Source organism: Euleptes europaea, chromosome 3, assembly GCF_029931775.1.
Source record: "Euleptes europaea isolate rEulEur1 chromosome 3, rEulEur1.hap1, whole genome shotgun sequence".
NCBI lineage: Eukaryota > Metazoa > Chordata > Lepidosauria > Squamata > Sphaerodactylidae > Euleptes > Euleptes europaea.
The window spans coordinates 22695484-22718050 of record NC_079314.1 but is presented as its reverse complement, the minus strand read 5'-3'; the positions used below and the strand labels follow the sequence as shown (position 1 = coordinate 22718050).

General features: G+C 46.2%; 1 protein-coding gene across 1 annotated transcript in view; it reads right to left on the bottom strand.

Annotated features, from left to right (window-relative positions):
* SRSF4 (serine and arginine rich splicing factor 4) overlaps window positions 1–22567 on the bottom strand; it is a 213580-nt gene that overhangs the window by 179850 nt on the left and 11163 nt on the right. Inside the window, exons 2-6 of the mRNA XM_056847638.1 lie at window positions 12742–12884; window positions 11699–11811; window positions 9179–9393; window positions 6499–6588; window positions 4192–5022 (exon numbers count right to left, since the gene is read on the bottom strand). Of these exons, the coding sequence (XP_056703616.1) occupies window positions 4221–5022; window positions 6499–6588; window positions 9179–9393; window positions 11699–11811; window positions 12742–12884 (1363 nt within the window). The 3' untranslated portion in view covers window positions 4192–4220. The remainder of the gene's footprint in view (window positions 1–4191; window positions 5023–6498; window positions 6589–9178; window positions 9394–11698; window positions 11812–12741; window positions 12885–22567) is intronic.

Sequence of the window (22567 nt, the reverse complement as noted above, 5' to 3'; positions counted from 1 at the left end):
AGTCTGTCCAGTCTTGAGCCCGGGTGGGATTAATATCTCAGCCGAAATTCAAGAGTCGCATTTGTAATATAGAAAAGAAGCACCATTGCAGTCAGGCTGCCCCAAAATGAGAATCACAGCAAGGAGGACAATTAGGATGGCTTTTTTTTTTTTTTTTTTTTTTGGCCAACTAGCATTGAAGAGAGATAGGATTTATTCAATCTTTTGTGTTCTGTGGAACTTTTACTCCAGGTTGGATGTGTTTGAAGTTTCATTTTAGGCTGCTAAATGTTTCATGCCGTTTTGATGCTCCAGCTGGGTTAAGAGCATGTTAATACTCATGATTGGATGCTGCTTTATGGTTTTTATCATGGTTGATTGGTAAGCTGCCTCAAGGAGGGTCTCTGGAGAGGTGGCATATAAAATTATCTACACTAGCTTCACAAGCACAGATAAGCAACAGATGGAAATGATGTCTCTTTGGCAAGACCCAGCCTTAAGGTTTTCTCACTCCTTGGCAAGGTGGCCATGATCGCCTTCTATCGATTGCCAACGCTCACATTACCTAGACTCAGCAGATCTGACCATGTTGATCCATGCTTCTGTAACCTCACCGTTGGATGACTGCAACGTGCTCTATGTAGGGCCGCCCGTGAAGGCAACCCAGAAACAACTGGGGCAGAATGTGGCAGCCTGTTATCAGACGCTAGCTGCCGGGAACATACGTTGCCCATTTGAAGCAGCGACACTGGTTGCCAGCCTGTTTCTGAGTTCAGTTCAAGGTGCTGGTTATGATCTTTGAAGCCTTTCATGACCTGGGACTCACATATCTGAAGGACTGTCTTCTTCCATATGTCCCTGTGTGCCAATTATGGTTATCAGGCAGCCATCTGTTGGCTACCCCACCATTTAGGATACCCTGTCTGGCAATGACTAGACCCCAGTGTAAGCATACGGGCCGCCTAAACTCCCGGACTGGTCATGGCAACCCCGCTATGCAGGCACACGACTACTGTTCCAGCCACGCGCCCGCCCCACACGCTACAGGGATGGCCGCAGCGTGCCCCGTTGAAACTGACACGACCTCTCCTGTGTGTTCTGAGCAGCCGAGAGACAGAGACCAGGGCAACCTCCAGAGAACCTGAGAGACTCCATGTTCCTGTTCAAACTCTGTTCCAGCCGCAGCCATTTCTTGAAAAGCGGACAGTCACGAAGTCAGTGCCAACACCCCACCTCCCATTGCAACTTCAGCAGCATAATGGGTCATCAGCAGCGATCCTGATATCAGCGATGAGTCGTTCTTCCAGCTATACGAAGCAGCGCTCCCGAACGTTAGCAGAAACCACGCCTATTGTTCACGATCACTAAGCACATCAGCGCAATCCTCCCGAGTTGTACAAGCCACTGGAATTAGAATAGTTAAATTCTCACTACCCCACCCCGGCAGCAGAACATTAATCCTTTTGTCATCTTTTGTCACCTGGGAACCTCGAAGGGGTAATCCAATCACCCTGCCCCCAGAGAAATAATATAACTGGGGTTGCCCACTGCCATAACGTTACATTAGGGCTTCCCATCTCATACAGCCTGCCGCTCTGCTGGAATACGCAGGGGGCTACCCCTGCCCCGTTTATCCCCCATGCCCTTTTTCTTCATCTTAGTCTACTGGAACTTGGAACAACTCCTCTACTGGAAAGGTGATGTATTTCCCCCACCAACGATCTCCTGCCACATTGGCATCCGTCCTTGCTCTACTACCTTTTGATTTCTTAGATTCTCTGTGTTTGTGTTGCACCATTGAATGCTTGACTACATAAACACTATTAATTTGGAATCCTTTTGCTTCTGTCATTATTCAAAGGTCACAGTTAACGGGCTCTGGTATAGTTGGTTGATCTTGCTATATAAATATTGTAGTTTCCGATTGCTCAAGCTAATTTCCCCATTTCAAGGAGCAATTCGGGTAACACCAGGCCTTTTCCGTCCTGGCTCCTTGAAGAGGTGAGGGGGGGCCCTCCTTGTAGATCTTCAACTCTTATTGTTTTGTCAGCACTGGTCAGCTCCTCGGTTGCGTTGGATCACCCCAATATTGTTTAAATACAAACTTCCCTTGGAGTCCTGGGTGATATCCCACATAATGGGAGATATTCATCCTGATATCACTAGTTCTGTTGCAAGATTTTTGGCGGAGGTGATGTCGCTCAAACGTCAAAATAAAACAAGCACGTAAACTACGAGTTGAATGTTGAAACAGATTTTGTGATTTCAATGAGACTGGTTCAGGGGGAATATATTGTTATGGTATTAGTGATGCTATGTTTAGTAATTGTTTCTACTGTGTTTTAACCTTAAGTATACGTTGGGTGTTGTAAATTGATTATGTGTTGTTGTATTATGTATTATTGTTATGGTTAAGCTCAAGACCTTTGGTCAAAGGAGCTAGTAAATAAATGGAATGGAATGGTAGATCTTCAAGGAGGCACTAACCTGTCTGTGCACCAGGGCTTTTGACAAGGTTAAAAGGCAGGCATCTTTTAAGAAAGGAGGGAGAGATTCAGGGTTTGCCACTTTATTTTTGGCTTTAACTGAAAATGTTTTTAACTGTTATTGTTCGCCGCCTTGAACCATGAGGAAAGGTGGAATATAAATGTATTAATGATTGAGAGCCAGCATGGTGTAGTGGTTAAGAGCAGTGGTTTGGAGCGGTGGACTCTAATCTGGAGAACTGAGTTGGTTTCCCCACTTCTACTCATAAGGCCCGCTGAGTGACCTTGGGCTAGTCACAGCTCTCTCAGCCCCACCTACAGCACAGGGTGTCTGTTGTGCGGAGGGGAAGGGAAGGTGATTGTAAGCTGGTTTGATTCTCCCTTAACTGGTAGAGAAAGTTGGAGTATAAAAACCAACTCTTCTTTTTCTTCATCTTAAAAATGAATAAATAACATTAAAATAGGACAAAGGTTCCCTGGACACGTTGCTCTCACTAATTTATCAATCCCAATGCACAAACAGCGGCTAAAGAGACCACTGCTCCACGTGCATATATGAACAACCACTTCCCGGAGGGTTTGAGTGGCTCAACACACCATCTGTCCATATGCAGTCCAACTCATGCCAACTGACAAATAAAGATGTTAGGAATACCCCCCTTGAGATCTGCTCCATTTCAGCGCTTGGACTGAATACTCCAGGGACTGCGCTCGACGATCCTGTCAAGGTACCTGTAATAATAATCACCAAGGGACTTCTGCACTCGTCCTGTTGCTGTGTGAAAAGCGTGGAAAGCCCGTCAATAGGCTTCTAACCTTGTTCCTCTCCAGTTAGTTTAAGCAAACCATTCAGACAGTCTACTGCAGTAATTGCTCACGTAACCTTTCTGGGGAGGGTCAAGGATGTTTGCTTTGTTTTCACGAAAAGCAGAACCACCTCAGCTCCCCCATCTGCACCTGCTTGTAGCGCCGCACGACACGGATAACAGAAGTTAATCTGGCGGGGATGTTATCATTCGGTGCAGATCCTGCACCTCTGAGGAAACTCTCGGCAACAATCAGCTCTGCTTTGAAAACCGACACAATACGCTGTCAAGCAAAAATAGTCTTTATTCAAATTTAATGGAAACAGGGGTCACTGTACTTTTGCAAGACGGGGAAAAATAAAAAAATATAAAACAAGGATATTGTCACAATACCAGAATGTGGAACTCTACTTTTTTTTTTTGCGCTTCCTTTCCTATGGTTTCACTGTTAATCTATTTTTTCCTGACTCTTGCTATTCACAACTCTGCAAGTCCAAAATATATGAAAGGGGGGGAAAAAGGAATATGAAATTTAAGACTTTTGCACTTTTCACTAAATGGCAGATACATCAAGGGGCATCAAATTTTAAGGGCAAATTGTCAAAAGTTACCATACCTACCTAGGAGTCATCATTCCAATCTGAGAAGCCCATCAAGAATGCAGTGTTCGCTCTCTAGGGCCGTTTCGGGAACCCCAGGGGTGGCTTGTGGCGCTAACACAAGGCTCGCAACCTCTCGGGCCAGAACGGGCACAGAGAGGGAGCACCGGGCCAAACAGTTAAAGACACACTACCGAAGAAAGGGGATTAAAAATGTACAGCAGTGTCATGTGTTCTACTCCAATCACTTGTGCTACAACTACCAAACATGTACAAAAAAGAAGGAGGACTTCTCTCTCTCTCACACACACACACGCACACAGAGCTCTAAGTGTGGGGTTGCAGCAAGTTTAGGATCTGGAATGAGACCTGGACCTCGATCGGGAATGCGATCTAGAGGCAGACCTCGATCTAGATTTGGACTGGGACCTGGTTTTTGAAACAGATTTGGATCTGGAGCGGGATTTCGACTTGACGTTTTGCTTGGACTTGGAATTTGACCTCGACCGGGATTTGCAACGGGTGTCCATTTCCTCACCCTCGGTTTTGGCTTCCTTTTTGTCGGGCTCTGCTTTCGCGCGCTCCTTGTCCTTGGAGCGAGAGCGGGACCTAGACCTAGACCTGGACCGCTCGTGGTCTTCTCGCTTTTTCTTCTTGCTGCTAGACTTGCTGTCCCGCTTGCTCCGCCTCTTGCTCCGCTCGCTCCTGCTGCGGCTCCTGCTCTCCCCCCTGCTCCGCTCCCTACTCCGCTTCCTGCCTTTCCTTTTGTCCTTACTCTTGCTCCGGCTGCGGCTCCTGCTCCCCTCCTTGCTCCGGCTCCTGGCCTTGCTGCTGCTCTTCTCTCTCTCCTTACTCCTACTCCCCCTCACACTCCCCCTCTCCTCTTCTTCCGCTCTTTCTTTGCTACCGCTCCTACTCCTGCTTTTACTCTTACTCTTTTCCTTGCTGGGACTCCTGCTCTTTGCCCGTTTGTCATTGTCATTGTGAACCTCATCCTCGGGCTTGTCTTTGCTTTTGCTGCGGGGCTTCTCTGCGCTTCCGCTGCGGCTCCTGCTCTTGTCGTCTTTGCTTGGGCTCCGGCTTTTCTCCTTCTGGCCTCCGCTACGGCTTTTGCTCCGACTGCGGCTCTTGCTTCTGGACTGGGACGCAGACCTGAGAAAATGCAAAGAAGATTGCCTTTTTGTGTGTGTGCAAAGACTGTCAATATTATTTATACGCCCTATCCCCACCCCGTTGGGAAGAAAACAGCTTACAATACCAGTCTCCTTGTGGAATGCCTTTTGTAACAATGGGTACATCTGTTAATGCAGAGGTTCCCCAACTGTGCTCTATGGAGCACTTGCTGCTCTGCAAAACATCTCCTAGTATCTAGACATTAGGAAGAATTTTCTAACAGTTAGAGCGGTTCCTCAGTGGAACAGGCTTCCTTGGGAGGTGGTAAGCTCTCCTTCCCTGGAGGATTTTAAGAAGGGGCTAGATGGCCATCTGTCACCAATGTTGATTCTATGACCTTAGGCAGATCATGAGAGGGAGGCATCTTGGCCATCTGAGCATGGAGTAGGGGTAACTGGGGGTATGGGGAGGGGAGGTAGTTGTGAAATTCCTGCATTGTGCAGGGGGTTGGACTAGATGACCCTGGTGGTCCTTTCCAACTCTATGATTCTAGTGCTCCGTGAAGAGACTGGGAAGAAAAAATACTACGGTCATTTGGTTTAGTATATAGGCGCCAGGTGAAAATTAGTACTTCGTGACGAATTTCTCTCCTAAAAAGTGCTCCGTGACTCAAAAAGTTTGGGAGCCTCTGTGTTAATGCTTTAAAAACTCCTTGTAGAGGACTGACTGCAAAAGATACGTAACCAAAACCCATCCCGGGTTGCACAGCACTTATACATGTATGATTGCATCATAAGCACAGCAGCAAACATTCAAGATAATATGGACTGCTAAGCTAACTAGGGGGACAGAAATGGTAAAGTGACAGAATTGGCTTCGCTAGATTTTAAAGCTAGCAAAAATGATAACGAAGTCTGGATTCTGGGGAAATTTTAAGATGGGCGGGGGCTAAATGAAAGCCAATACAACCCCTCCTCCCAACCCCTGCACCTTTGATGATTGAAAGTTCTTAGCTGGTCTCGTGATGGGATGACTGCATCACAGAATCATAGAGTGGGGAAGGGGCTGTATAGACCATCTAGTCCAATCCCCTGCTTAATGCAGGATCAGCCTAGAGCATCCCTGACAAGTGCTTGTCCAGCCTCTGTTTAAAGACTGCCAGTGAGAGGGAGCTCACCACCTCCCCAGGTAGCTGATTCCACTGTCGAACAACTCTTACTATAACCCCCCCCCCCAATATCCAGCCCATACCTTTCCTCCCGGAATTGAAACCCATTACTGCGAGTCCTATCCTCTTCTGCTAGCAAGAACAGCTCCCTGCCCTCTTCTGAGTGACAGCCCTTCAAATACTTAAAGAGAGCAGTCATGTCCCCCTCAACCTCCTCTTCTCCAGACTAAACATTCCCAACTCCCTCAGCCTTTCCTCGCAGGGCTTGGTCTGCTGCATAAATAGCAGACTCATCAATTCTGCAATGCAGAGACAGCAAAATTCCCCGGCAAACCTCATCGCTGTACCTGGATCGTGACCTGCTTTTTGAATGGCTGCTTTTGCTACTGCCACTACGACTCCGGCTTTTACGAGAGTGCCGGCTTCGAGAGCGAGACCTGAAAGCAAAAGAAGACAAGGCTGAAATCTCTACAGTTTGCATTAGAACCTTCAGAAGCGGCAGGGCAGTTTGGATTGTACCCCTCCCCAGACCCTGGTACCAAGTATTTGCTGGGTACCCAAGGTTGGGTAGAAATATATGTATTTATATATAAATATATATAAATAATTAATGAAAATATAATTTATTGGAAGCGCTACGTCTAGATTAAAATTATTAAAAAACGTTAAAATAGCACAATGGCGTTTCCTGAGGTTGATGTCTCTAACCACATGCCAGAAGCGTTTCGGCCTATTTGGCCTTCATCAGTGGTCAATTAAAACCCATGTAACACCTGCACACATTTACAGAAATATATACATATACAAACAGTTTAAATCAAACCAGGCATGTATATAGCTTGCATACTATATTACCAATTACTCAAACATCTGGTAAGAGTGACGCTAGTTGTAATACTGGTTTACATACGTCTCCCTTATACGATGTGTGCAGTTTACCAGTCAACCTGGTAAAGCAACGTCACAATTTTTCAGAGAGAGAGGTCTGTTTGTATTTCCAGGATGCCCAAGAGGACAGCAGAAGAGTTCTCAAATTCTGCCAGAGTGATCTCTTAAGTCAAGGATTGATGTAACGACATCAAGTGAAAAGAATGCAAATTTTTATTTAATTTCACAGGGTAGCTGTCTGCAGTAGAACAGTTACATTCATGTTCAGTAGCACCTTAGGGACCAACAAGAGTTTCAGGGTGTAAGCTTTCAAGAGTCAAAGCTCTCATCATTAGACTGGTGCTACTGGACTCAAGTTTTACTTATTTAGGATATTCCCATGCTGCCTCTTCAGAATCCTGCTTGAGGCAGCTTGCAATTAAAACCACCAGAACATTAAAAACAAGGCACTGGACAGAAGTAGCATAAGAAATATCCATGAAAGAAGCAAACCATTAAAAAAGAAGAGTTGGTTTTGATATGCCCACTTTCTCCATCACTTAAGGAAGAATCAAACTGGCTTACAATCTCCTTCCCTTCCCCTCCCCACACCCTGTGAGGTAGGTGGGGCTGAGAGAGCTCTAAGAGAGCTGTGACTAGACCAAGGTCACCCAGCTGGCTTCATGTGGAGGAGTGGGGAAACCAACCCAGTTCACCAGATTAGCCTCCGCCGCTCATGTAGAGGAGTGGGGAATCAAACCCGGTTTTCCAGGTTAGAGTCCACCGCTCCAAATCATTGCTCTTAACCACTACAGCATGCTGGTAAGATAAAAACCCCTAACTAAAAGACTGGGCGAAAAGAAGTGTTTTGTCCTGGTGCCTAAATGACAGTAAAGTAGGCGCCAGGACAGAGCCTCAAGGTGGAGGGTATTCCAAAGGCAAGGTGCCACCACAGAAAATGCCCTGTCTTGTCGCCACCTGCTTCACCTCTGAAGGCACGGGCAGACAGCAGGGCTTGAGAGGCAAATCTTAACAGGTGGGCTGGATAATGTGGAAGGAGCCAGTCTTTCAGGTACCCTGGCCCCACGCTGTTTAGAACCTTAAAGGTAAGAACGAGAACTTGGAATTGTGCTGGAAAACAGACAGGTAGCCAGCGAGACTACAGGGGAATCCCAAGCAGCAGAAAACGAACAGAAAGTTATGGGAAGGCTCCATCACTGGTTGTTTATCCAAAACACACACACATGCACACACACTAATGGGCATTAAGCCCACCCCTCACTTTGCGTCAGGATTAAATACACTGCCATCATGAGGCAACCAAGAACCATTAAATGCACCGTTTTAGAGCTGCACCACTGACATTGCAGTCAACAAGCTAAAGGTTCATAAAACGTTACCTGGGCTGATCTCTCAATTTGGGCAGCGCCTCCCCGAGCACATGAAAAGATTCAGCTGCCAACTTTTTCTCATGTTCTCAGCTCAAACAGGAGGTTCCACCAGAACATGCAGCTTTTGGAAGAGCGCAAGTGCGTGCCTGCGCTAACATGTAGCACTCACAAATACAGAGGGTGGCAATTATTCCTGGCTGTTATCAAGATAAGCACTGGGTGGGGAGGGCAGGGTGGAGCCTCAGCCAGGCCCAAAGACTCCTGCAGGGGGCCCCACCTTGCCTACTTAAAGAGATCTGGCCAGGAATACAAGTCAGATGGAAAGTCCCTTTCTCCCCTTGGCAACGGAGAAAGATTAGTTACTTGTGCAGCTGCATCCTGCTATGCTGGACTGAAGAGATGCAGCAAAGGAGCCCTAAGCAGTTGCTACTCACTGTCTAAAAAACTGATCTAAATCCCAAATGAAGCAGATTATTCCCAGTTTGGAATATGGTATGGAAAGATAAGCCCAGTTCTGCAAAATCCATGACCAGGCAAACGGGCAAATCTAGCAGTGCAGTCCTAAAGAGTTCTCCAGCCTAAGTCAGTTAATATCAAAGGGCTTCGCAATGAAGTAACTCCGCAGAGGATCGGGATGTAAACAGAATACAAGCGCACACCTTTAACACCCACCTGCTTCCACGTCACCAACATCATCGTGGGTTTTCCTCTAGCAGGCCCACAGAAGTGTGCCATATGGATTTCATGATCAGGGAATGACCAGACCTACCTTGAATGAGTCCGACTTCGGGAGTAAGAGCGTCGTCGTCTGGACCCAGGTCTGTCTTCCACCAGCCTTATCTTTCTACCATTTACTTCTGTCCCGTCCAGCTTTTCCAACGCTCTTTTCATGTCTGAATAGGATTTGAACTCAATCACCCCTTCATTCTTTCTCCCTTTGTGCGCGTCGGCATATGTCACTTCACCTGCCTGACGCATATAATCCTAGGAGAGGAAAGACAAGAACACCATCCGTGAAAAGGCTTATACTTCTAAATCCAGAGGGGGCATGTTACTCCCCACCCTGCCCCATCAGATGATGGATATGAATCAATATGCTTGGCTTTTATGACGTGTGCAGGAGAGAAAGGTTGGTGTGCAGGAGAGAAAGAGAGCTTGGGTGATCTTGATCTGCATTCTAGTACCTATTGATGAAAACTGTTTGTAGCCCGCACTTCTGTCACCACTTACAATAATACCACTTTACAGCACATTATAAACTGCACACTTTGCAAGCCACATAAAGACATAAGAGAAGCCATGCTGGATCAGACCAAGGCTGGTCAAGTCCAGCAGTCTGTTCACACAGTGGCCAACCAGGTGCCTCTAGGAAGCCCACAAACAAGATGATTGCAGCAGCATTATCCTGCCTGTGTTTGACAGCACCTAATACTATCAGTATGTTCCTCTGATACTGTAAAGACTAGGTCTGCATCATGACTAGTATTCATTTTTACTAGTAACCATGAATATCCCTATTCTCCATGAACATGTCCACTCCTTCTAAAGCCTTCCAAGTTGGCAGCCATCATCACATCCTGGGGCAGGGAGTTCCACAATTTAACTATGCATTGTATGAAGAAATACTTCCTTTTATCTGTTTTGAACCCTCCAGCTTCAGCAATGACCTCACGTTCCACAATTTAACTATGCATTGTATGAAGAAATACTTCCTTTTATCTGTTTTGAACCCTCCAGCTTCAGCAATGACCTCACGTTTTGGTATTATGAGAGGGAGAAAAGCTTCTCCCTGTCCACTCTCTCCATACCATGCATAATTTTATAGACATCTATACTTTTATAGACTTCTCTTAACTGCCTTCTTTCCAAGCTAAACAGCCCTAAGCGTTTTAACCGCTCATCATAGGGCAGTTCCTCTAGCCCCCTGATCATTTTGGTTGCCCTTTTCTGCACTTTCTCAAGCTCTGCAATATTCTTTTTTAGGTGTCATGACCAGAACTGTACACAGTATTCTAGGTGTAGTCTCACCATAGATTTGTAGAAGGGCAGTATGACAGCAGCAGTTTTATTCTCTATTCCTCGTCTAATTATGGCCACCATGCAATTTGTTTTTCACAGCAGCCACACTGGGTTGACGTCTTCACTGAGCTATCCACTACCACTTCAAGATCCCTTTCTTGGTCTGTCACTGCCAGCACAGATCCCATCAGTGTATATGAGAAGCTGGGATTTTTTGCCCCAACATGCATCACTTTACCCTTGCTCACATTGAATCTCACTTGCTATTTTAATGCCCATTCCTCTAGTTTGGAGAGATCCTTTTGGAGCTCTTCACAGTTCGTTTTTGCTTTAACCACCCAAAACAATTTGGTATCATGCTGTGCATCTAGCACAGTTTTCTCACTCTTCCCCAGGGTGGCCCAAGTGCTCTTCCTTACCCTTCTATTCTAACAACATACCTGTGAGGAAGGTTTAACAGAAGGGGGTGGGAGGGTCTCCCAGATGCTAAACCGAGACACTAAACATTATACCACACCAACTCTCCCCAGGGGAACACATTTATTGATCAACTGAGAAAATGTTTATGTTTCCTCTCCAGGCTTGCTCAATGCGGCTCACCGTTATAACAGGAAAAACACATAAGTACTACAGCTAGATTCGAGTCTAGTAGCACCTTAGAGATCAACAAGATTTTTGTGGTATAAGCCTTCGAAAGTAAAAGTTCCCTCTGTCAGGTGTGACAGTACCTACACTCAGGCCGTTTATGCTTGGTAATTAGCCACATGTTCCAGGCTGAAGTGCCCCGCGTATTTTTTTTATTTCTTCACTGAACTGGCTCTGTGGAAGCTGCTGCATACCTGCTTCACATTTCTTAAGAGCTCTTTAACACGACCTTTTGTATTTGCTCCGCCCCCGCATCGAAGCATTTACTGAAGGAATCATGAAAAATTCCAGCCGAGGCTTAGCTATGTAAACGACCATTGCTAATGGCTATGCAAACAAAGGAGCAGGTGAGTGGAGGGGGTGGTGGTGGAATTCGTTTGACTTTCTCCTCTTGCATCGGGACTGTGAATCGTCATTTTAAAGAATGGATTTAAAAAAGCAGCTTTGAGCGAGCATCATGATAAATGGCCTCAGTAGCAGAGCCATTCTGAACAGGGACTCAACCAACAATATGGAAGGCTGCTTACTGTGTGGAGCCCAAGGCAGAAGCTAAGAGTTCAGAACACACCTGCCATTTAAGCTGTCGCACCTCACCCTCACCAGCAGAGGCCCACCAGTTACGCACCTTCAAATCCTGCCAACTGCAACGGCTCGACAGATTTTCAACAATCAATCTGTATTCAGTACGAGTCGGAGGACCGTACTTATCTCTTCCACTTCTTCTATAACCATATCCACCTTGAGGAGGCGATAAGCAGATGCAAATACTTCAGCTAAGGTAGTGGAGTCGCTTGTTTAATCTACACCCACCCCCTCCCAAAGGAAAAAAAAACTAGTCTACCCAATATGCCAGTAAATACATTTAAATCCTCCCCACCCACTAGTCTAAACTACAGTCTCCTTTCTTTGAAATATATATGCATATATGTACTACAGAGTCAGACATTAAAAAGGTGTATTACATAATACAGCTAGAATATTAGAATACAGCTGTATATTTTATAGTTACAACTAAAAATCCAACATGCAGCTAAGTTTAAGTTAACAGAAATTAACATTTCTTTAAAAAAACAAGAAACAAAAAAATTAACCAAATCACTATAGTCAGTTACTAATGTTACTTACATTGATTTAAAGTTTTCTGAAATTTGGCATGAATAAAGGTTTTCAGGCACCTATTTCAGTCTAATCACATCTGTCTCTAACCCTTGGGGGTCCTCACCACCCACGTCTAATGGGAAAAGGTTGCGGTCGTCACATGGCTTCCTTTTTGGATCAGCCAAGGGCCACAAAGGTCAAAGAGCCGCTCATGGAAAGGCAACCCAGGGTCAGCAAATGGAACAGGCAGTCAGTCATCTTAGCCTCAAAGGACTCTTAATTGAAACATTGAGGTCTTTGTTAAGTCTATGTTAAACAATCACATTTACAAACAAAACCATTCATATATTTACAGAAAATAAAACAAATGAAAAAATTAAAAGCTTATTTTTAAGTTCATTTACGTCAATTAAAATACAAAAGTTTTAATGCACATTACTTTTAATAGAAACAACAAGCTTTAAAATAATAATATTAATAATAATGAAAATTACATTATTTTTAAAAAAATGCTACATTTCAAATAGAAAGAAAAAAATATCACCAAGAGAACGGTAGGTTAGTGCTTACTGCGTCCAGAACCATAACTGCTGTCCCGGCGAGGGCCCCGGGCGTGCTCGACAATGACTCGCTCCCCGCAAAGATCTTTGCCGTTTAGCTCGTAAACGGCATCGTCGGCATCTCGCACATCGTCAAACTCCACAAAGCCATACCTGGGCAGGGGGAAGAGGCAAAAGGTGCTTGAGAATCAACGGTGCAGCTATCCCTTTGCCGCCATCCCTTCTGGCGGTCAAATCCGAGAGAGGTGAAGGTGTAGCCAATGGGGCTTGCCTGGTAGGTTTCCCTCCCTCCAACAAAGGAGAAGAAGGGGAAGAAGTAGTTGGTTTTTATATGTTGACTTTCTCTACCACTTAAGGGAGACTCAAACTGGCTTACAATCACCTTCCCTTCCCCTCCCCACAACAGATCCTGTGAGGTAGGTGAGGCTTAGAGAATGTGACTAGTCCAAGGTCACCCAGCTGGCTTCATGTGAAGGAGTGGGGGAAACCAACCTTGTTCACCGGATTAGAGTCTGCTGCTCATGTGGAGGAGCCACTACACACAATGAACTCTATGTGGCTGGCCTCCATCCCTTTTTCAAATCAAACATTTAAGACATCATTCTATCAGACAGGGGAAGTAACAGGCGCACAGTCTGCTAGCAGAGAGGATGCCTTTCCAGAGTCCATATGCCTCATCCAGTGATGCAGGATGCAAAGTGTCACGCAGAAAGTTCCCCACAAATTTCCCACGACTCTCATTTTTATTTATTTACTTCATTTATACAATATTCTTCCCTTCTCCATTTTATACTCATAACAACCCTGTGAAGTAAGTTACACAAGGGGCAGGGAGGAAGAGAGAAACTGGCCTAAGGTCACCCAGTGAGCATTCACACCAGAGCGGGGCTTTGAATCTGGGCCTCCCATATCCTAGTCTGAAACGCTGACCAACATATCACACTGGCTTTTGTGGGGTGGCTGCTGCTGAACAGTAGCAAATATAGAAGAAAAAAAGAGAAAGAGCCTTGGCTACTTACCGTGAAGGCTTCTTCTGCTCAGAGGGACGAAGGGCATCTTCATGATGGGTGGTGTTTCCTTTTCCTCTTCGCTCGGGAGGCAGGATTTAATATTTAAATTTTTCCTGGCTTTTGAGGGTAAACGCCCCCTATGGCCAGTTACAAAACTTTCCAAGCCTTAGAGTTAGTAGAAAAAGCTAAGAAAAACATGTGGTATTATACTGGAACTGGTATTTCTGAACTGTTATGTTAAATACACAAACCTGAACTTCAACTAACTGTAATACTATAACTCAACTAGTAACAGATGTCTGGGAGGGCAAGATGCCCTTCGTCCCTCTGAGCAGAAGAAGCCTTCACGGTAACTAGCCAAGGCTCTATCTCGGCTCAGAGGGACAAAGGGCATTTTCATGATGGGACGTACAAGAGCTGTCCCCGCCCTGGGAGAGTTAGATGTCCTGTAGTATGCTCTGCAACACTCGTCTACCAAATGCGGCATCTGCAGACGAGTAAAGGTTTAACTTGTAGTGTCGTACAAAGGTAGACACAGACGACCATGTGGCCGCTTTACAAATCTCCTCAATGGGAGCCTGTCTGTCGAAGGCTGTTGAGGTGGCCGTGCTTCGAACTGAGTGGGCAGTTATGCCTCCCGGTACGGGTAATTTGCTTTCCTTATATGCCGTTTTTATACATGAGGCAATGGTGCGACTGATAGACGCCTTCGACATGGGTTTACCCTTTTTTGGTTGTGAAATGTTGGTGAATAGTGATTCAGATGTTCTGATGTCCTTTGTTCTAGACATGAATATATGTAAGGCTCTTCGGAGATCTAGTAAGTGCCATGTCTTTTCCATAGGTGTTTTTGGATTGGGACAGAATGATGGGAGTACTATGTCCTGCTCTCTATGTAATTTTGTGTTGCACTTTGGAATGAGTGAGTGGTCGTGTCTAAGTACCACCTTGTCCTTGTGAAATGTGATCAGTCCTGGTCTAACCGATAGGGCTCCTATCTCCGAGACTCTACGTGCTGAAGTTACAGCAGTGAGAAACAGTACTTTCATCCTTAACCATTTTAAACCGACCTTTGCAAGAGGTTCGAATGGCGGTTTTGTGAGTGCAGTGAGTACGGTATGTAGGCTCTAGGTGGGAAACCTATGTCTTACAGGAGGAGCGATAATAGTCATGCCTCTCAGGAATGATTTTATGTGAGGATGTTTGGTCACTTTATATCCTGCTACTCTTGGAACGATAGTGGCTATCGACGCTAGCTGTCTTTTCAGGGTGGATGTGGCTAAACCGATTCTGTGACCCTCTTGCAAAAAGGAGAGAATGCCTAGTGTTCGAGGTTTGAGTGGGTTGATATTTTTGCGTCTGCACCATCTGGTGAATGCCCTCCAGGTTGAATTATAAATTCTCTGTGCGGAGGGTCTGCGTGCGACCTGAATAGTATTAATTATGTCTTCGGTGTAACCTAACCTGTACAATCTTCCCCTTTCAATACCCAAACGGTCATTTTGTACCATCCTGGATTGGGATGGCGAACTGGTCCCTGTATCAGTAGGTCCGGAGAGTCTGGAAGTCTCCAGAGATGGTTGTGTGACATCTGTATTAATGTGGGGAACCATGGGCGTCTGGGCCAATACGGTGCTATGAACAATGTTTGTATCCTCCTTAGCACTCTTGGAATGAGTGGAAGGGGTGGGAAGGCGTATAACATTCCCTTGGGCCAGGGTGCTGTCAGTGCATCCGTCTGTTCCGCCCCTACTTGTTTATATCTGGAGAAGTAACGTGGAAGCTGGTGGTTCGTACTGTTTGCAAACAGGTCTACTATCGGTGTTCCGAATCTCTGTGTGATAAGGTGGAATATGTCTGGATGTAGAGACCATTCCGTCTCACTGAGTGCCTCCCTGCTGAGCCAATCTGCCTGCACATTGGTCACTCCCTGTATGTGCTCTGCAGAGTGATGTTAGATTGGACTCTGCCCATTGTAGGATTGGTAACACTTCCTTGTGAAGGACTGATGATCTGGATCCCCCGTTTGTTTAAATGTGCCTTGGCGGCTACATTGTCTGTCCTGATCAGTATGTCCTTGCCCTGAACTTGTTTGAAGCTCTGTAAGGCTCTGTAAATCGCTCTGATCTCCAAGGCGTTTATGTGTAATTTCTGCTCCTGGGGTGTCCAGGTGCCTTGGGCTATGTGTGTGTGAAATGTGGCCCCCCACCCTGTCGTGCAAGCGTCTGTGTAGATCTGTTCCGCAACAGGGTAGATGTATCTGAGGCCCTTTGACAGGTTGTCTTGGTGTGACCACCATAGTAGGCTGCTCTTGGATTCTTTGGAGAGGAGGATGTTGATATCCCTTTTCCTTTGTATATCCTGTTGGTAGGGTCTGAGAAGCCATTGTAAGGGTTTCGCATGGAGTCGAGCCCATTGGACAGTGGGTATGCATGCCACCATGTGACCCTGTAACTTGGCAAGGGACATGAGTTTTGATGACCTGGCAATGTAAATCTTTTTTGCTAGAGACGAGATGAGATTGATTTTTTCTCTTGTGAGAAATAGTGTGTTCTGTTGAGTGTCTATCTCTGCCCCTAAATGAGTCAGTCGTTGAGAGGGGATTAATTTGCTCTTTTTGTAATCGATAAGGAATCCGTGTGTTGTCAATTTTTCTATCACTAATTGTGTGTGTAGAGCGCTTCGTTGTCTTGAATCTGCACATATCAGTATGTCGTCTAAATAGGGATGTATTCTTATTCCCTCTTTGTGCAGGTCTGCTACCAGAGTAACTAGTACTTTGGTGAATACCCTTGGGGCTGATGTTAACCCGAAGGGGAGGGCCCTGAACTGGTAGTGTGATCCTTGATATAGGAACCTCAGGAATCGGCGATGTTGTGAATATATGAGAATATGCAGGTACGCTTCTGTGAGGTCTATGGACGTTAGAAAGTCCATGGGTCTTAGTGCCTCTGTGATTGACTTTAGTGTCTCCATTCGGAAACGTCTCAGTGGGATAATTCTGTTCAGAAACTTCAAATCTAGGATGGCTCTCCATCCTCCATCTTTTTTGGGAACTGTGAAGAATACTGAATAGATTCCCAATGAGCGTTCTGGTAGGGGCACTGTTTCTATAGCTGCTACGTCCAACAGATGTTGTATTGCCTGTGCGGTTCTCTGACATTTGTCCTTGTTTTTGGATGTTGGTGATGTTACCAGTCTGTTTGTTGGGATGCGGGAGAATTCTGTTTGGTAGCCCTGCGTTATTGTATTGAGTACCCATTGGTCTGGTTGGGAGGTTGACCATTGTGGTTGATAAAGATTGAGCCTTCCTCCCACAGGTTGTAGTGTGGCGTCATTGTTTTGTTTGGCGGCCAGGTTTATTCCCTTTGTTGCCTTGGAAAGTGTGGAATTTTGCTCCTCTATTAAACCTTCCTCCTCTACGAAAGGAGTTACGGTTCTGGTTCCATTGACCACTACGTTGGTCTGGCCTATATCTTTGCAGTGTGTGGTAAGTCTGAAATGGAGTGTAGGTTGAGGTATTTCTGAATTCTTTTTGGAGGCTCTTGGGTAATGCTTTCTTATTATCTTTGGTTTCCACCAGTATGGGGTCTAACTTGTCTCCAAACAGTCTTTTTCCTTAATAGGGGAAACCCATTAAAACAGATTTTGATCTGTGTGTTGCTTGCCATGGGCCTAGCCAAAGGGCTCTCCTAGCGGCTGCTGTGGTTGCCATGGCTCTGGCTGCGTATGTCATAGTGTCTAATGTTGAGTCGGCCAGGAAGGATACTGCTCTTAAAAGTCTGGTCACTCCCTCACAGGCTTGTTTTTCCTCCTGTGGAATGAGCTGTGTTAATTTTCTGGCCCATATTATTGCAGCTCTGGAAACCAGTGCTGATGTCACTGATGCCTTGATTGCCAAGGCTGAAACCTCGTGGGATTTTTTGCATGCTAGCTCTGCCTTTCTATCAGCAGGATCCCTGATCAATGTCTGGTCTTCCTCTGTAACCAGGTCTGATGTGTGTAGTGACCGGTGTTTCCACCGGGGGAACGTTGAGTATGTCTGATGTGTTTTGATCTAAGTTGTAAAATTTCTTTGATGTTATAGACCATTGTTTGGAGGCCACAGGTTTCTCCCATTCTGACTTTATGAGTGATAGAAAGTACTCTGGTACTGGTACTACTTTATCAGGGGTGTCATGCATGTGGAAAAACTCTGTTGTTCCCTTTTTTCTCTGAGTGTTTGATTCAGTGTCATCTGAAAGATCAAGTGCAGCCAGTGTCTTTGATAGTAATAGAGGAAATTCCTCTGTGTTAAAGACTCTGGACTGTTTGGGTTGTTCAATGATATCTTCCCCATCTGAACTGAATTGTTCGTCTTCCCTTTCATTATTATCATCCCCTGAGTACACAGAATCATCATCCTCTTCCCCTTGCATAGTTTGTTGGACAGAACTGTCCTTAAGGGCTGCTTTAGTGGGCCATCTGCCCTCCCCAATGGAGGTACCAGCCTCATTCCCTGTAATAACCTGGCTTGAATGAGATCCCATGTTGGCACAGGTCTGGTTAAGCGTTCCCTGACTAATCATTCCCTGGGTTGGGTAGCAATGAGGGAAATTTGGAATAGGGACAGGTTGAGCCGCTCTCAAACCCTCCGTGAAGGCATCCCTAATAAAAGCAGAGAGCTCCGCTTTAAGAAACGTTAGCCCGCCGTCTTGCAATGGGGGAAGGGAGATCCTACCATTAGGCGAAGTCTCCGCTGTCGCTTCCCATCCTTGATTCAGAGGCGAGCCGCTAAGGACGAAACGACATGAGGCATGTGCGAGCCGCCGGCCTCTTGGGTCTGCTCCCTGAGTAGTTGTCGGGACTGGGCGTCCGGCGCCATTGTGTGATCCGCGCCTGAAATCGGGGCATTTTGAGACAAAGGCGAGCCGCCAGTCTCCAGGCTGTGTGCCCGAAAGCGCTTAGGAGAAGGAGCAGCAGCCGCTGCTGAACTCTTTGTGCTGCCTGCCGCCGCGGGCTTTTTACTGCTTCGGTTCGGCGTGGCTGCAGAGCGGGCTGCCTCTACGAGGCATTTTGCGCACTTGTTGCCGGCCGAGACGGCCCGTTTGCGCTTTCCTCCGCTGCCTGTGCCGTTTTTTCTTTTTGTTTTTGCCCTCAAGTCAATCTGCTGACTTGTAGAGGGGTGGATGGCCTCGGATGGTAGAGGCATAGCAGTAGGCTAGGATCCAGATCGGCTGATGCAATAAAATTATCTCCTTGCCGATCCGCCATTTTGTTTTGGCGGGAAGGGATCCTGCTAACTAAAACTATCCCTTCTATAACTCCTACGGACAGAAAACTAGAAAGAATAGTATTAGATGAGAAATAGATAATAAGATAGATAAGAAGATATAAAGAGTAAAGATAAGGCTTTTCTAATCCTATGCAGCTGAGAGCTACGAAAGGCTGCTCTCCCGATCAAGGCAGGAAATAGAACTGGCCATAGGGGGCGTTTACCCTCAGAAGCCAGGAAAAATTTAAATATTAAATCCTGCCTCCAGAGCTAAGAGGAAAAGGAAACACCCATCATGAAGATGCCCTTCGTCCCTCTGAGCCGAGAAAAGGGGAATGAAACCCAACCTAGAAGCTGGGTACCCAAGGTTGGGTGGGATAAATAAAATATATAGATAATGAAAATATAACTTATTTAAGGCGTAGCAAATAGCCATTTCTGGGTGAGTCATGCGGTAGCAAGTTGTCTGGTGGTTACTGACAGGCCTGGCCCTACTGAGACCTCCCTCAGATGCCTCAGAAAGTCCCACCCCACCTGTTACTTACAGAAACCAAAGCCTGAAGGCAGGCAATACTATTGTGGTTGCCTAACAACTCCAATAGCCACTGAGAGGGTATTAGTTTTTTTAAAGCCACAGGCACTGTTTCTATTATTGGGGCAGTTACCCCCCCACCAAAGGTTTTTTTTTTTTTTAATTCAGTTTTTTCAGTAAACCTGGGGCTTTCCCCCAGGTCTTCAGAAAGATCTGTCTTGTCTGTTCATGACTCCAATCTCTGGATTGTCCACAGATTTGGTCATGTTCAGAATTAGGTGTATTGATCAATAAACCCTTTTCACTGAAGATTGTATCTATGGCCTGCCGCTAGCCTGACAGTTGGTCTACGACTGCTGTTTTATGTTCTGTGCTATGTTGTTTTCCAGGTGCTTTTTAATTTTTTTACAAGGTTGGATGCTACTTTTGCAGTGCACCATTCTTATGCTCCGGCTAGTTCTTTGCTAGTGATTTTGTTTGCACCTTTTTATGCTTTTAAAAAATGTTTTAATGCTTTTATCCTTATACCTCAAGCAGGACTCTGGAAAGGCAGTCTAAGAATTTCCCAAAACATATAGCACTGCCAACATCCAGCCTAAAGTGCACACACTCTTCCGAGTGTACACAGCAACACGCAGCCCGTTCACACGGGTGCCGGAAGGCGAGTGTGCTGCTCGCTCTATGCAGGACTGCCCTCAAGACGGATTCGGAAGCTCCAGCTGGTACAAAACGCTGCAGTGAGGGTCCTCACGGGGACCCCGCCGAGGGCTCATATTCAGCCAGTGCTAAGTCAACTGCGCAGGCTCCAGCTGGAACACTGGATCAGGTTCAAGGTGCTGGTTTTGCCCTGTAAAGCCTTATACAGTCTGGGACCATTGTATCAGCGGGAAGTTCCCCAGAGAGCACTGTGTGTGTAAATTGCCTTCAAGTCGCAGCCGACTTATGGCGACCCCTTTAGGGGTTTCATGGCAAGAGAGTAACAGAGGTGGTTTTGTCAATGCCTTCCTCTGCACAGCAACCCTGGTATTCCTTGGTGGTCTCCCATCCAAATACTAACCAGGGCTGACCCTGCTTAGCTTCTGATGAGATCAGGCTAGCCTGGGCCATCCCCAAATAACAACTTGCTAGCGGTCCCTGGCCCAAAGAGCATCCGGCTGTCCTCCACTGGGGACAGAGCTTTTTCGGCCCTGGCCTAGTGGAACTCCTTGCCACATGAGATCAGGGCCCTACGGGACCTTAAAGAGCTCCGCAGGGTCTGCCAAACAGAGCTTTTCCACCACGCCTGTAGTTGGGGATTTAATGACTGGTCAACGACTCTTCTACGGAGGGGGCCCTGCTGACCTAGTGACGCCATGCGACTGTGGCTATGTTTTAGTAATGAGCGCCACCCTTGATGTCTGCTACTTACTTGATTTTGTTTAGATGATGTTTTTAGAATTTTTAACTGTGCATTTACTGAATTATATTTTATTATTACCGAATTGTATGCTAATATCTGTTGGTTGCCTCCCTGAGTGTGGCCTGGGGATGAGGGCGGGATAAAAGTCCAGCAAATAAATAAATATTCATGAATGATTTTATGGCGCTTCCTTAGAATCCTTCAAGAAATCTCTTTGGCCAAGGACCTAAATAATTGGGCCTGTGCTGTGCGCTCCAGCAGCTTCCCTCAAAAAAAAAAAAAAAAAAGGTTTACAACTCAAGCTGCTGCTTCGTCTCAAACCTTGTGATTAATATGCTTTGCTTCGTGAAACCAAATAAACATCTCGGCTGTAACAGAAGTTGCGGAGGAAGGAGGCAAAGAGCATGCAGCCTGGAAACTGACCAGCCAATCGGGGGAAGTGAGACAGATTGGAAGGCAATGGAACCGTTCAGAAGGGTTGAGAACTGGGGTTTCAGTTGTGTGCCACCCCAGACCACTGGCTAAATCATAGGGGGAAGCGCCACAAATTACTTGTATTCTATCATTTAGCACAAACCACCTTGGGGATCCTTCTAGATCGAAAAGCAGGGTAGAAATAAATAAGTACAGAAAATTATAAATAAGAAACAAAAGAGCGTTTGCAAATTAGTAATGAGTGGGACGCCCATAACTCACCCGGGTTCGTTTCCCCTCCTAGCAGCTATCTCTTCTCCGTCCCCTTATGCAGGTACAGTGGGAGGTCCAAACGACCACAGTACATCACCGGAGGATCAGCTCACTGCTGTCATCAACTGTGCCTTCTGACTTCAGACAGCAGAGCAGCGTGTGTTTGTGGGTAAGTGGGTGGGAGGGCGGAGAGAACAGAGAACAGCAGCTGCTCTCCCAACGAAGCACTGAGGCTACCTGACACCACTCCCTCTGGATAGCAGCTGGCTGAACACCTCCAGTTCTCACTCTGCAGCCACCCTTTTCTGCCTTCTAGCCTCTTCTGGAAAGCAAGGAGAGAGCCGCCTAGAGCTGCACCCACCGAAGGTCCAGCTACAAATTCCACAGCCGAAGGGGGAAAAGAAAGAGCAACACAAAGCATCTGGCAGGGTTCTTGGAAAGCGACTGACCTGAACGATTTCCTTCCTTCTAATGGGATGGGCTCAGCAGCCGGATGGTTCTGGTTCTCACACAGTGAAGTGGTAAAGCTGCAGTACTGCAGTCAAAAGCTCTGCTCACGACCTGAGTTCGATCCCGACGGAAGTCGGTTTCAGGTAGCCGGCTTAAGGTTGACTCAGCCTTCCATCCTTCTGAGGTCGGTAAAATGAGGACCCAGCTTGCTGGGGGTAGACGACTGGGGAAGGCAATGGCAAACCACCCTGTAAACATAGTCTGCCTAGTAAACGTCGGAATGTGACATCACCCCATGGGTCAGTAATGACCCGGGGCTACCTTTACCTTTTAAAAAATGATGTCAGCCCTAACTTGGATAGCTCCAGGCTAGCCTGATCTCGTCAGATCTCAGAAGCTAAGCAGGGTCAAATCTTGGCAAGTATTTGGATGGGAGACCTCCAAGGAATACCCAGGTCGTGACGCAGAGGCAGGCAGAGGCAGGCAATGGCAAACTGCCTCTGA